Source organism: Anolis sagrei, chromosome X, assembly GCF_037176765.1.
Source record: "Anolis sagrei isolate rAnoSag1 chromosome X, rAnoSag1.mat, whole genome shotgun sequence".
In the NCBI taxonomy this organism is placed as follows: domain Eukaryota; kingdom Metazoa; phylum Chordata; class Lepidosauria; order Squamata; family Dactyloidae; genus Anolis; species Anolis sagrei.
The window spans coordinates 37,363,916-37,379,764 of record NC_090034.1 but is presented as its reverse complement, the minus strand read 5'-3'; the positions used below and the strand labels follow the sequence as shown (position 1 = coordinate 37,379,764).

Sequence of the window (15,849 nt, the reverse complement as noted above, 5' to 3'; positions counted from 1 at the left end):
GAAGTGATGGCTGATAGCCTCTATGTCACTGGGTGATACATTTGCTCTGGGTCTTCTTCATTTACAATTTAAATACGCAATCCAAAGTGCTTATGCCTAGTCTCAAAACAGGTTCAGCCCCTCAGATAATGTCATGAAATTTCAGATTAAAACCGGAGTGAATCCAGCACAGGGGAGCCACGAGTTGACGATGGGGGTTTGCAACCTAGTCTTCATTTTAAAATTGGAAACAGAAAGAAAGGATTTGTGAAGTATAGCTAAGAATGTGCATATCTGACAAACCCATGAAGTTTCTGAAGTTTCCACCAGCATTGTATCCCATTTCTGCACTGTCTGAAGACATTCTGTTCCTGGATATTTTGTGTGCATTGTTTATTTTGTTGTTTATTCATTCAGTCACTTCTGACTCTTTGTGACCTCATGGACCAGCCCACACCAGAGCTCCCTGTCGGCCGTGGCCACCCTCAGCTCCTTCAAGGTTGGGTCAGTCACTTCAAGGATACCATCCATCAATCTTGCCCTTGGCCAGCCTTCTTCCATTTTCCTTCCATTTTTCCTAGCATCATTGTCTTCTCCAAGATTTCCGGTCTTCTCATTATGTGGCCAAAGTACTTCAGCTTTGCCTCTAATATCCTTCCCTTCAGTGAGCAGTCGGGCTTTATTTCCTGGAGTATGGACTGATTTGACCTTCTTATGGTCCATTGTTTAGTAATCACATGTTTAGTGTGTGTTTGTAACCATGCCCTTGGTTGGGAACATCATTCTGTGGAGACTGCGTGTTGATCAGATGTGTACTGACCTCCATACATTAAAAAAAAACTCGCGCACTGACGTCTTTAAAGAAAAATAAAACAAACCCAAAAGTCCCATGGCGATCAGCGAGTGGCGATGGGAGAAGGACTGTGAAATCTGGAAGCCCCAAGTCACAGACTGGCACATGAGCGGTGAATGTGGATTCAGTCATTCTGCCTCAAGGCACGAGGCAATTGAGTAGTCTGGATCAGAAAACATTCAACCAGCATGGGTTTGTCAAGAACAAATCCTGCCAAACTAATCTTTATATGCAGAACACATCATATGGAAAGCAGTCCTGTATTCAGACGAAAATTCATTCTATAATTCCATGTTCATCAGAAATGCTTGAGGTGCATCAGAAGTGCCCACGTGCACATCTTTGCAATTCACTAACAGGGTTTTACTGCCTTTCTAAAATGTAATGATAGATTTATAAATTTACAAAATGTAAGCTGAGATGTAGATTGTCAGACAGTAATTGCAGATACTGTCTCCCTGTTCCACATGAATAGGAAAGTTTCTACACATATTGAAACTTAATTTCCACTTTGGGAATACATTGCCTTTAGTGTAAAATATTGCTTTTCCTGCAGGTAAAATATTTTATCTACACACACACACACATTTTCTGCATGGAAAAGTCATGTGCACTAAGAAATATTTTCCAATTAAATGCTTGAACATATCATACAAAGAAGCTTGTTGGTGTGCTCCCTTTTCTTCACTGGGGTGTCAGGTGTGTCAAATGTGGGGACATCTTTTTTCCATTGGATATAAATATTAATAAGCATCCTTCAGAAGATCAGGGACTCTTAGAATCATAGGTCTTAAAAGGGTCAACGTGGCTATTATTGTGTCAAGTAATGGATCCAAGTCATTTTCAAAAAATACTTTAAAGGGAATGTGAAGAGGCATTTCGATCAAACATTTTGAAGCTTCATTTCATTATCTTCCCACTTATACATTCATTCCCCTAAAAAAGAAAGTAATGCAGTAATGAGCAGTACAGTAAGTGATGTAGCAAGTTACGTTTTGTTCAATCGCTGTAACGAATAACAAGAACAGGTTGTTTTTTTATGAATTACTTTTGGAAAGTAATGTTCAAAATGTCTGTTGACTATAATTTCACTTCTGCGTGTAAAGACAAATGACTGCTGCTTAACTCAACATTGTGAAGGCCACAATTCTAATTAAAAATAATGCATCTTTAATTATTTTTATTTCATTTTATTTGCCATTCACCATGAGATAAGACATGTGGCCGAAATTTGCTCCTACCATTTCTACCATTTCTTTTATGTCTTCCATTTCTTCGGAAGCACAAAACAGGAAGCCTCCTCCCCACACAAGAATCTGCTCAACATGAAAGATGGCTTTCATGTGCATCTGAACTTGACTCCTTGCCTTGGGAAGAGAATGCGTGTCAGAGAGTGTGGCGTGGGGCTTGCATGCAAGTCCAGAGCACACCTGCAGCTGAGCGCCTCTTACTCTAGAGTAAGAGGTGCTTGGCTGTAGGCACTGGCAGGCACACGTGCTTTCCAGGCCTGCCTGCACACCCTGCTACACACACACACACTTTCCATGGAGAGTGCATGTGTGGCTGGGCATGCAGGCAGGCCCAGAAAGCGTGCATGCCTGCCACTGCCTACAGCCAAGCGCCTCTTACTCTAGTGTAGAAACAGCAGGTGCCAGGTAAGAAGAACGCATGCCAGGAAGGGGAGCCAGTAGGTGAGAAGCCCCCTCCAATGGTCCGATTTTCAGGTCCTGAAACGAAAGAACTGAAAAAAATACTCCCCATTTCGGGAGGCTTACAAAAGATGGATTGGAGCCCCCAATGAATGCCGGGACACGAAATGGGACAAGGTTTACCCCAAATACACATGTCTACATAGTATAACATCTTTCAAAATCCTTTTCCTCAAGCTTCTGTAAGTTTACATTACAATATACTATGAATCCCTGAGAAGCTCATATCTGTTTATGGATTATGAAATGTTTTATATGTTTTAATGTGCATTAATTTTAATTTTAAATTTTAACTTAAATGTATTCTAACTGTATGTTCTTCAAAGGCATTGAAGAGTTGCCTATATGTAAAGCCTTCTTGAATTCCCTTCGGGGTAGAGAAAGGTGGGATATAAAAATTGCAAATAAAGTAAGTAAATAAATTACTAAAATTGTAATGTGCTTGTCAGGTGTCAGTTACATTCTCATGTAGCAATTAGGACTAACATAAATAGAATTTATTAGCTTGATATAAATATATTAAAAACATGATCTCATCTTATGACATAACCTGCCTCAAGCCATGAAGAGAGGCAGGTAAGAGATAAAATTATTATTATTATTATTATTATTATTATTATTATTATGCTTTTAAAATAGTTTACCAATTTATTTATTACCCATATCCCCTTGCAGCTTGAGGAGGGGTACAACACAGTTAAAACAGCAAAGTAGAACAAAGCACTATGAAAATACATATAACAAATACACAAAGGTAAATGCAGGTTAACATTTGCCAATAAAATTCAGGTTAAAATTCACAACTTAAAATTGACTGGGTAAGCTTGTTGGAAGAGATAGGTCTTAAGTTGCCTCTTAAATTCCAACAGTGGATTTAGCTATTGGATCTCTTCCAGCAGGTCATTCCACAGTCTTCTTGGGGCGGCCAATGAAAAGGTCTTCTGGGTGATGGTTGCCAGTTGGGTTCTGGCTGGTTGGAGAAAATGTCACCTAGAGGACCTCAGTGTCCAAAGGGGCTCTGTGTTGTGTAGGAGAAGGCCATCCTGTAGGTGACCTGGACCCATACCAAATAGGGCTTTAAAGGTCAAAACCAAAACCTTGTACTTTGCCCAGAAACTAATTGGTAGCGAGTAAAGCAGCGCTTCTCAACCTTCAATTGGTGGTAGAATTCAGAATGCTCTTTGATTGTAGATGAACTATAAATCACAGCAACTACAACTCCCAAATGACAAAATCACACCCCACCGCACCCCCAATCCCACCAGTATTCAAATTTGGACGTATTGGGTATTTGTGCCAAATTTGGTCCAGTGAATGAAAATACATCCTGCATATCAGATATTTACATTACAATTCATAACAGTAGCAAAATTACAGTTGTGAAGTAGCAACAAAAATAATTTTATGGTTGGTCACCACAACATGAGGAACTGCATTCAGGGATCACAGCATTAGGAAGGTTGAGAACCACTGCAGTAGAGTAACATTAGTATAGGTGTAACATGGAGCCCCCGGTGGCGCAGTGGGTTAAACCCCTGTGCCAGCAGGACTGAAGACCGACAGGTCGCAGGTTCGAATCCGGGGAGAGGCGGATGAGCTCCCCCTATCAGCTCCAGCTCCTCATGCGAGGACATGAGAAAAGCCTCCCACAAGGATGCTAAAAACACCAATTCATCCAGGCACCCCCTGGGTAATGTCCTTGCAGACGGCCAATTCTCTCACACCAGAAGCGACTTGCAGTTTCTCAAGTCGCTCCGGACATGACAAAAAAAGTGTAACATGCTCATTCCTGGATTATCCCGTAACCAATCTGGCTGCAATATTTTGAATTAACTGGAGTTTACAAACTTAGAACAAAGTTAGCCCAATGTAAAGTGTATTGCAGAAGTCCAACCCTCATGCTATCATCCCATGCACCACCATCTTTAGGTCCTTTAAATCTAGGAAAGGGGCACAGCTGGCATATCAGCTCTAGCTGGTAGTAAGTCCTCCTGACCATTGTATCTACCTCAGCTGACCTTTGGTCAGTGTCCTCTAACACAGAACTTATGAGAACTTCTGGGAAGGAGCCAGTGGCTTTCCATAGCTGATTGGGAATATCAGCATTGCCCTTCCAGACTGTTACACCACACTGGCTTGTTGGATGGTAGAGCTACCCTATTTTTTGATTGACAACAGCAACAATTCACTACACTACAGACCTCTGAAGATGCTTGCCATAGATGCAGGCGAAACGTCAGGAGAAATGCCTCTAGAACATGGCCATATAGCCCGAAAAAACCCACAAGAACTCACTACACCTTGTTCATGGACATTCCTTACTGACTCCAGCATCAAGTGGTGGCTTTCATTTGATTTCAGAGAGCCAAAAACACAGCTAATGATATAAAGAGATGTTAAGATCTCTTTATATCATTAGGGTTTACAACAGGGGTGTCAAACTCATTTTCATCAAGGGCCATATCAGCCTTATCGTTGCCTTCAAAGAATTCATGGATGGAGAATCCGTGGATATAGACAGTCAACAGTACATATTTTGACATAGTGGCCAGTGCTCTTTAATTTTTACCCAGATTAGGACCCCAGATATTAAGTCCCATCACTTTTGATTACCTTATTTATTTATTTATTTCATGTCAAAAGCATTGCATAAATAAATATAAAACTGATAAAATAGAATGAGCACAAGTGGCTAAATAATTTTTGACCAAAAACGGGCAACAGCCACTACATTGTCTGTAGCTTTAAACAGTTCTTCCTCTGAGAACGAGACAGAGCATAGTGGGCAAGCATGCAGATGCAGATGCAGAGTTGTTTGTTCTGCTCCACAGTTGCACAAGGTGGAGGATTTTTCTAGGTAGTGCCATTTTGCCAGGTTGTCTTTTGATCTGCCCACTCCACTTCTGAGTCTGTTCAGGGACTTCCAAGTTGTCCATTCTTGGTTTGCCTCTGGAGGAAGACCCTTGGGGGGGGGGGCATCCAGTTGGGATTTCCTGGTTTAGCTGCTCAGAGGGATATTCTTGCTGTTGCTGGGGGAGCATTAAGAGGAGTAGTGGTTCTCATGAAGCTTTTCCTTGATTTGAGTCTACTGGGAGAAGGCTGATAGCTATGCAGTGGGTGGCTTTCACAGAGTTCAACCTTATTTATCTCGCAGTTAGCAGCAACTTCCTATCACACATTGGTGTGTGTGTGTGGGGGGGGGGGGGGCTGCAATGCCAGCTAGCTTATAGAAACTAGCTGGCAAGCGATTTAACCTCAGCAGATTGAAAGTCAAAACCAAGGTTAAACAACATCTGTTATAGAACTCCAGTATGCTGATGACAACATTGTCTGTGCGCATTCAGAAGAAGATCTACAAGCCACTCTAAACACCTTCGCAGAAACATACGAGAAGCTTGACCTGTCATTGAACATCGAGAAAACCAAAGTGCTGTTCCAGCAGTCACCAGCCAATCCCTTTCCAATACCAGAGATACAGCTTAATGGTGTAACATTAGAAAATGTTGACCATTTCTGCTACCTTGGCAGTCACCTCTCCACCAAAGCCAACATCAACACCGAAATACAACACCACCTGAGCTCTGTGAGTGCAGCATTTTTCCGAATGAAGCAGAGAGTGTTTGAGGACCAGGACATCCGTAGGGATACCAAGGTCTTCTTTATAAAGCTATTGTCCTCCCACCCTGCTATACGCCTGCAAGACGTGGACTGTCTACAGACATCACATGCAACTCCTGGAATGATTCCATCAGCGCTGCCTCCGGAAAATCCTGCAAATCTCTTGGGAAGACAGGCGGACAAACGTCAGCATGCTGGAAGAAGCAAAGACCACCAGAATTGAAGTGATGGTCCTCCGCCATCAGCTCTGCTGGACCAGCCACATTGTCCGGATGCCCGATCACCATCTCCCAAAGCAGTTACTCTACTCCGAACTCAAGAATGGAAAATGAAATGTTGGCGGGCAGGAAAAGAGATTTAAAGATGGGCTCAAAGCCAACCTTAAAAACTCTGCCATAGACACCGAGAACTGGGAAGCCCTGACCCTTGAGCCCTCCAGCTGGAGATCAGCTGTGACCAGCAGTGCTGCAGAATTTGAAGAGGCACGAATGGAGGGCGAAAGAGAGAAATGTGCCAAGAGGAAGGCGCGTCAAGCCAACCCCGACAGGGACCTCCTTCCTCCTGGAAACCAATGCCCTCACTGCGGGAGAAGATGCAGATGAAGAATAGGGCTCCACAGTCACCTACGGACCCACCAGAATACTGATCCTGGAAGACTATCCTACTCAGCCAATGAGGGATCGCCTATGTAAGTAAGTAAGTAAGTAAGTAAGTAAGTAAGTATAGAAACTATCAAGAGTGTAGGCTTGAGGAATCTGCTGTGATTATTCTACATGCCTCATTCAGTGTTATATTCATCTGCTTCACATGGACAGATTTATGCCAAATAGGGCGGGCATACTCAGCAGTTGAGTAAGACAAGGTCAGGACTGATGTTCTTATTAATTTTGGTTCTGATCCCCATGCACTGCCAGTAAGTTTCTGTAGGATGTTATTGTATGCAGCTACTTTGTGCTTGGTGTTAGCACAATGTTTCCTAAATGTTCAATCTAAATTGACACCAAGATATTTAGAATGGAAACAATGTTCAAGCTCTTGCCCTTCCCAGGTAACTTTCAATTTCCTATTGGCTTCATGGTTACATAGGTGGAAAGCACACACTTGTGTCTTGGTATGGCTAGGCTTCGGGTAGTTATCTTTGTAGTAGCTGGAGAGACCTTTCGGGGTATTTGTAAGTTGGTTCTCAACTGTTTCAAAGTATTTTACTTGTGTTGTTAGGCCAAGGTCATCAGCTTATATAAAGCTCTTTATGAATGGTGGTTGTGGCTGATTGTTAGTAAAAACATTAAACAAGGTCAGTGCAAGAACACTGCCTTGAGGTAGACCATTCTTTTGCCTCCTCCATCTATTTTTGCTGCCTCCACATAGAAGCTGTGGTTTTCTTGGAAGGTCTCAACAGTTTTTTGATTACCTGCCATGGGGACTAGGGATCATGGGAATTGCAACCCAACAACCCTTGTGGCTCTGAGGTTGGGGAAAGGCTAAAGGGCATTTTACTGTCAGACCTCACACCCACAAGTCTGGTATCTAAATCCAAACCCCACTCTCCTGACTAAATAGAACAAACTGCAGCCTTCTAGATGTTATTGTATCCCAACTCCCATCAGCTCTAGTCATGATGATGTCCAATGAAGATGAATACAAGAGTTGGAGTACAGCATAAGGGGGGCCACATAAAATGATATGGTGGGACAGATTTGACCCATGGGCCTTGATTTTGACACATGTGGTTTACACAGTCAACTGTGAGTCTAATGACCACTTCTTCTTTACATACACCTGCTTTCCTTGTGGCTACAAGATGCCATTTACATAGGTGAGTGAGACACCACAAATCAGTTACAACTCATCTAATGTTTATCGTATGCTTCTCAAAATACAGTAAGTATTAGTAGACTGAGTCAGCATGAGAGAAAGAGGAAACAATTCCAAAACTTCAGCAGGTCCGAAATGCTGTTTCCAGGGAACATATTTAAACAGTTTTACTGGAGTACTATTCAAACTGGTGGTCACTTTCTGTTGCTCCTTGTGTCTCATCCAGGGGCAAGGAAGGATATAAAATAAACAAATAGAATCATGGAGTTGGATGAAACCTCAGGGACCATCCAGTCTAATCCCTTTCTGCCATGCAGGAAAAGCACAACCAAATAATCTCTGACAGATGGCCATCCAGCCTCCAGCGAAGGAGCTTCCACCATTCCCTTAGGCAGTGAGTTCCACTGTTGGACAGCTCCTATGGTTAAGAAGTTCTTCCTAATGTTCAAGAAATACCATAAGTAAGAAGATAGCCACCTTGGAACACCTTTGAATATAGCCTCAGATAGAGAGAAAGAGCTCAGATCAAGCATGAGTCCTGCTCTTTCTCCTCCAATCTGCTTGCTCCTCCAGTAGAGCCTCAGTAGTAACCTCCCTGCCTTTATATGCAACCTGAGCTTTTCTACAGCAGGGATGGACAAGGTGTGGCCCTCGGATCTTGCCGAACGGCAAGTCTTATTAGTATAGCTCAGGGGTTCCCAAACTTTTTCAGCCGTGGAACCCCTTTAAAGCAAAAGTTTATTTGTGGCGCCCCAAGAAATATTTATATATTATGAGTAAAGGTAAAGTTTTCCCCTTGACATGAAGTCTAGTTGAGTCCGACTCTGGGGGGTAGTGCTCATCTCCATTTCGAAGCCGAAGAGCCGGAGGTGTCCATAGATGCTTCCTAGGGTATGTGACCAGCATGACTGCAAGGAGCACCATTACCTTCCTGCTAAAGCAGTACCTATTGATCTACTCACTTTTGCATGTTTTCGAACTGCTAGGTTAGCAGAAGCTGGGACTAACAAAGGGAGTTCACCCCATCCTGTAGAGTCAAACTGCTGACCTTCCAGTCAGCAAGTTCTACAGCTTAGCAGTTTAACCTGGCGCACCACTGCAGGTTATATTATATTATATTATATTATATTATATTATATTATGTATATATATCAGGCTTGGGCCAGACCAGTGGCAAATGGATGGAGAGTGTTTGTGTGGACACTCAAATGATGAACTTGTATCAGTTCATTCAACTTTATGATATCACAGTGCAAAACAAAATTACAATATTTAAAATGAAGAACAATTTTAGTCAACATGAACTTAACAGTATTTCAGTGGAAGGCCCTTGAGACCACTCAGTCCAACCCTCTTCTGCCATGCAGAAAAAAACCCCAATCAAATAATAATAATAATAATAACGACAGAGAAACAACTAGAAAAGCTGACACGACATGAGGATTTAAAAATCGAACTGCAAAGACTCTGGCACAAACCAGTAAAGGTGGTTCCAGTGGTGATTGGCACACTGGGTGCGGTGCCTAAAGACCTTGGCCTGCACTTAAACACAATCAGCGCTGACAAAATTACCATCTGTCAGCTGCAGAAGGCCACCTTACTGGGAACTGCATGCGTTATTCACCGATACATCACACAGTCCTAGACACTTGGGAAGTGTCCAACGTGTGATCCAATTCAACAGCCAGCAGAGTGTCTGGTGTGGACTCATCTTCTTGTGTTTCTAATAATAATAATAATAATAATAATAATAATAATAATAATAATAGACACCCCAGAGGAGCCCCTGATAACCTCTCACAGAGCCCCAAGAGCTCGCCAGAGCACAGTTTGAGAACCTTTGGTATAGCTGATGGTGGAGAAAGATGTCAACAGAAGTTCAATGACATTGTGGGAGCCACATGTTCCCCAGCTCTTAGTGATGAAAAGCCCCACTCATGTCATGGTGACAATGAAACCATATCACCACCCTTCATCTCTAAACACTGGGATTATGCATTCCCATTAATGGATTAATAAAGAGTTTTTCTACAATTGCACATCAGTGCATGATGTCCTTCATTAAATTGTCCATCAAGGGTTCCAGTATCACTGGAGCTGTCAGACCTTTGCTGTCAATCAATGTGCTCAGGTAATTAGAGATGATGTGATGTATCTGCATCTTAGGATGCAGAGTAATTACAGTGACAAATAAAGTGACAAACACACACGTGTGTAGCATGGTCCCATTCTGTGTGACATTGACTGAACCATGTTATTGTGGCACAGTTGGGATTCAAGCACAGATCTTTAAGCAAGAAATCCCATAATCTAGTAGCCACTTCTCATCCTGTCTTTCAAAACGTACAGTGGTTGTAAAAAAAACCCAACCCTTCTTTGCTTTGCTTTGTGGTTTGCTTTGTTTCTTAGATCTTTGAAGCACTCTTCAAAAATTTGGCAGGAAACTGGGGAGGATTTGTGGGGTGGATAGAGTAAGTTTTAAATGCAGTTGTAATTGTGCTTAATGTATTTAATTTTTTTTAAAAATATTTCCAAGCACTAATATTTCATTGTTTTTGTATTTGTTCTGTTTTTAACCATTATTAGATTGTGCTGTTGTTAGTCACCTTGAGTCCCAATGGGGAGAAAGGTGGGATAAAAATGAAGATAACAGTAATAACAACAACAACAACATGGAGGACATACTTATCAAGTTTTTAGATGGCACCAAGGTGGGAGGGACAGTTAATACTCCAGAAGACAGGTTCAGAATTCACAATGACCTCAACAGATGAGAGAGCTGAATGGCCAAAACCAACAAAATGATTTTCAACAAGGAAAAATGTAAGATACTTCACTTAGGCAGGAAAAAAAATGAAATGCATAGATACAGGATAGATGACACCTGGATTGGCAACAGTCCATGTGAGAAAGAACTTGGTGTCTTCGTGGACAACAAGTTGAACATGAGCCAACAATATGATACATCAGCCAAAAAAGCCAATGGGATTATAGGCTGCATCAGTAGGGGTATAGTGTCAAGATCAAGGGAAGTCATAGTGTCCCTCTCTTCTACTTTGATCAGACCTCACCTGGAATAACACTGTGTCCAATTCTGGCCAACACAATTAAAGAGGGATATTGACTGTAAGCTGGAACAAGTCCAGAGGAGGAGGAAGACCAAAAGGATCAAAGCTCTAGAGACCATGAATCCTTCTAAGGCAGTGTTTCCCAACCTGTGGTCCATGGACCACCAGTGGTCCCCAAGAACAAAAATATAGTCTGCGATCTCACCATTACTACATTGTTGCCTCAAAACCATGCAGCAACGAGAGCAACTGGTCTAGCCAAACCTTCTTATAGTGTCGAGGCAATGGGGATGTCAGGTGGGGAGAGGCTGACTACCCATGAAAGATTACTACCACCACATCAGCTCTGATTATTAAATTCTGTGGGTGAGCAGATGGCGACTACTGGATGGCATATGTTCTGTAGCAGAAACTAGAGCTGATGTAGTCTATCCAATGCAATTTTCTGAATCAGCACCCCAAATAACCAAACCAAATCTAAAGTTAACCAAAAACGGATTCGTAACCCTTTTGGTACTAATTTTGGAGAGTGGTCCCTGGTCAAAGTAGTCCCTGGTCAAAGTGGTACCTGGTCAAAGTGGTACCTGGTCAAAGTGGTCCCTGGTCAAATGATCCCTGGTCAAAATAAGGTTGGGAACCACTGCTGTAAGGAGAGGCTCAAAGAGCTGGGTCTGTTTAGCCGTAAGAAGAGAACTTTGAGGGGAGATACGATCACCATGTTTAGAAATTTAAAATATTATCCTAAGGAAGAGGGATTAGGTTTGTTTACTGCAGCCCTGGAGACTAGGACTCAGTGGAGGCATGGGTCCAAATGACAGGAAAGGAATTTCTACCTGAACATTAGGAAGAATTTCCTGACTTGAAGAAGACTTGTTCAATGCCTCAGAGTGTCATGGAAGCTCCTTCTCTGGAAGCTTTCCAACAGGGGCTGGATGACCATCTGTCAGGGGTAATTTGATTGTGCTGTCCCTGCCTGGCAGAAAAGGGTTGGACTGGATGATCCTTGGGGTCTTTTCCCACTATGATTCTATGCTATCTGTACATGACAACCCCAGCTCTTTGTGTGAAAGTCCTGTGATCCCTGACTGTAGAGGGCCCCATATTTCATGCTCCAGCAATTCTGCCTCCTTGTCCAAAGACAGGGATTGAAGCCGCAAGGCTCAGGAGCGTTTCATTCCCCTCTCTCATGGGGGCATTGATTGGATCCATGCCAAAAGGGAAACTCCACCTGGTCTGGGCACAGCTTCCCCACAGACTCATCAGGCTGGCCTTGGGAGGGGTTAGGGCTAGGGTTAGGGCTAGAGTTAGGGATAGGGTTAGGGCTAGATCTTGGGCTGGGGCTAGGGCTAGGGCCAGGGCTAGGGTTAGGGCTAGGGCTAAGGTTAGGGTTAGGGTTAGGGTTAGGGCTAGGGCCAGGGCCAGGGCTAAGGCTAGGGTCAGGGCTTGTGTTAGGGCCAGGGCTTGTGTTAGGGCCAGGGCTAGGATTAGGGCTAGGGCTAGGGGCTAGTATTAGGGCTAGGACTAGGGTTAGGAACGTCTCCCTTTCCCCTCCAGCGGGGCCTTACCATTGAGCTGGTTGTAGACCACTTCCTCCAGGTGGTCCAGCCGCTGGAGGATAGCCTCCCTGTCCAGCAGGGCCTCTGTTTTGGGGCCCCTGCTCCTGGCGGGCGGGCGCGCTGGGCTCCGGACGATCTGCACCAGCTCATGGGAATGCTCCTGGATCCGGCAGTAGACCGAGAAGAGGATGATGCCCACAAAGACCAAGATGTTGAGCGTCAACAAAGTTTTGATCTTCCGGGCCACCGCCATGGGAGCAGCTGGCTGGGCGGGGGGTCAAGGCATGCTGGCTGGCCGCGGGTGGGAGAGCTGGGGCAGCGCCGTGGCAGCATGGAAGGCCTCCCGGGGGAGAGACGAGGGCCTGGCCGGGAGAGGAGGAGACGGCCCACGAGAGGGAGGGAGCGAGGGAGCGAGGGAGGGAGGGAGGGAGGGAGGAGGGGGGCAGCGCCCAGCGGGGACTGCGCAGGGAGCTGTCCCTTCAGCACCACGGCGCTCTCCGCCTCCTCCGCCGCCTCTGGAGGACGCGGGTCACCTTCGCTGCCTTTCAGGGCCCCCCCTCTCCATCGCCACCGCCCTCTCGGGAAAAGAGGCAGAGTGGGGAAAGCAGGCCAGCGCCGGTGGGAAGGAAGAGGCCTCTTGAGGGGCGGGGGGGGGGAGGGGGCGCGGGGCAGCCGGCCCTTGCCTGCCTGCCTGCCTGCCTGCCTGCTGCCTGCCGCCCCTCCTGCGCGCGCACCCGCCTCTCTCTCGCGCGCGCTCTCTTTCTCTCTTTCTCTCTCTCTTTTCAGCGCCGGGGCGGAGTCACGTGACTCTCGCGGGTGCCGGGTGGGGAGGGAGCGCCTCGCCATTCTCAGAAGCCGCCCCCCTCCCTCCCCTGCTCAGGAGCCTTCCGGCGCAGTGGGGCTTTGTTTGGGGTTTCTTTTCTGGACAATATACAGGGGAGAAGGGGCTGTGGCAGACCCCCTCCTGCCCCCAACGCCTCCCAGCACCCTTGCCAGCGCCCTATGGCCTTAAGCAGCCTTCTCTCCAACTCAGCCCCCCTCCTTCCCCGGAGCTGCTCACCTGCCTGCTTTGCACACTGCCCCCCCCCCCCCCAAACATCCTCCACCCTCTTTTTCACTATGGAAATTCTAGATGGCTTCCTGGAGAGCATGTCAACCCATAGCATTGTGAGCATCATCATCCTCATATCATCATCATCTTCTTTGTACAGGCCGTCCCCGGGTTACAAACATCCGGCTTACAAACGACTCCTAGTTAAGAACAGGGCTGAGACAACAGGAAGGGAGAGGACTCTCCCCCCTCGGAAGGAAGGCAAATCCACTCCTGAAAGAGTGAAGCCTTCTCCCCAATCCTTGTTTCCACAACAAACCACATTTCCCAAAACCCAATTCTCACAGGGACAGAAAGTGCAGGGAAATCTCCTGAAGAGGGGCCCAGGCAGCAAAGGAAACACCACAAGGGTGTTCATCCTTTACCATGCAATCCAAAGCTTGTGTGTGTGTGTGTGTGTGAAGGTAAAGGTAAAGATGCCCCTTGCCATCAAGTCTCATCGTGTCCAACTCTGGGGGGTGGTGCTCATCTCTAAGCCAAAGAGCCAACATTGTCCTTAGACACCTCCAAGGTCATGTGGCCAGCATGACTGCATGGAGCGCCGTCACCTTTCTGTAGAAGCCATACCTATTGATCTACTTACACTTGCATGTTTTCAAATTGCTAGGTTGGCAGCAGCTGGGCCTAACAGCAGGAGCTCACCCAGCTCCCTGGATTCAAACCGCCAACCTTTCAGTCAGTAAGTTCAGCATCTCAGGAGTTTAACCTGCTGCACCACTGGGGGGGGGGCACGTGTGTGTGTATGTGTGTGTGTATGGCTAGTGTTTGTTGTTGTTCATTCATTCAGTCGTCTCCGACTCTTCATGACCTCACAGACTAGCCCACGCCAGAGCTCCCTGTCGGCCGTCACCACCCCCAGCTCCTTCAAGGTCAGTCCAGTCACTTCAAGGATGCCATCCATCCATCTTGCCCTTGGTCGGCCCCTCTTCCTTTTACCTTCCACTTTCCCCTGCATCATTGTCTTCTCTAGGCTTTGCTGTCTCCTCATGATGTGGCCAAAGTACTTCAACTTTGTCTCTAGTATCCTTCCCTCCAGTGAGCAGTCGGGCTTTATTTCCTGGAGGATGGACTGGTTGGATCTTCTCGCAGTCCAAGGCACTCTCAGAACTTTTCTCCAGCACCACAGCTCAAAAGCATCGATCTTCCTTCTCTCAGCCTTCCCTAAGGTCCAGCTCTCACATCCGTAGGTGACTACAGGGAATACCATGGCTTTGACTAGGCGGATCTTTCATATTTTATATTTGTTGCCAGTGTGATTACTCTTTACTATTTTATCGAGATTGGACATTGCTCTCCTCCCAAGAAGTAATCGCCTTCTGATTTCCTGGCCACAGTCTGCATCTGCAGTAATCTTTGCACCTAGAAATACAAAGTCTGTCATGGCCTCCACATTTTCTCCCTCTATTTTCCAGTTGTCAATCATTCTTGTTGCCATGGCTGGTGTTATAGTTCAAAAATGTCCCTGTTCCGACTTACAAACAAATTCAACTTAACAAACTTACAGAACAGATCTTGTTCACAACTTGAGGACTGCCTGTAGTTGTTATGGTTCCACTGATTCAATGAGTACAGGTCTATTCCAGGATCCTGGGATCAGTTGAGAGATCAGCAAACAACGTTGTATGCTCCATGTAATGTTGTTCCCATTTGCAATTCGTGCCATCTCTCATTCGGAGGCCTTGCCTCCTCCTTTGTTGTCATTCTGCCAAACGGCAAAAGCCCTCCAGATTATGTTGTGAGAGATTTTAGTTCCATCTCATCCATCCTCCCAAAGGCTCAAGGCAATGTGGTGAAAAAGAAAAAGGCCCTCCGAGGGAAGAAGACTATATACTGCTGAACAGCTCTTCTCACAGTCATGAAGTTTTTCCTAATGTTCAAGTGGGATCTCCTTTCCTGTCATTTGGACCCATGGCTCCATTGAGGAAACCTGCTCCCTTCTTCCTTATGACAGCCTTTCAGGTATTTATGCATAGCTATCATGTCTCCTCTCAACCTTCTCTTCTGGGGCAAAACAGACCCAGCTCTTTAAAATGCTCCTCAGAGGGATTCATGGTCTCCAGACCTTTGGTCGTTTTGGTTACCTTCCTCTGGACATGTTCCCACTTGTCAACATCTCTCTCAAATTGTGGGGTTCAGAACT

At 45.3% G+C, this 15,849-nt stretch overlaps 1 protein-coding gene across 2 annotated transcripts in view; it reads right to left on the bottom strand.

Moving 5' to 3' along the window:
• Positions 1 to 13,254, bottom strand: part of GALNT9 (polypeptide N-acetylgalactosaminyltransferase 9) — a 72,600-nt gene extending 59,346 nt beyond the window's left edge. For both annotated transcript variants that reach the window (XR_009631984.2, XM_060785666.2), the window contains exon 1: positions 12,608 to 13,254. Coding sequence is in view for 1 of the 2 variants with exons in the window: in XM_060785666.2 (XP_060641649.1) it covers positions 12,608 to 12,851 (244 nt within the window). In the remaining variant the exon portion in view is untranslated. The remainder of the gene's footprint in view (positions 1 to 12,607) is intronic.
• Positions 13,255 to 15,849: the final 2,595 nt, after the last annotated feature.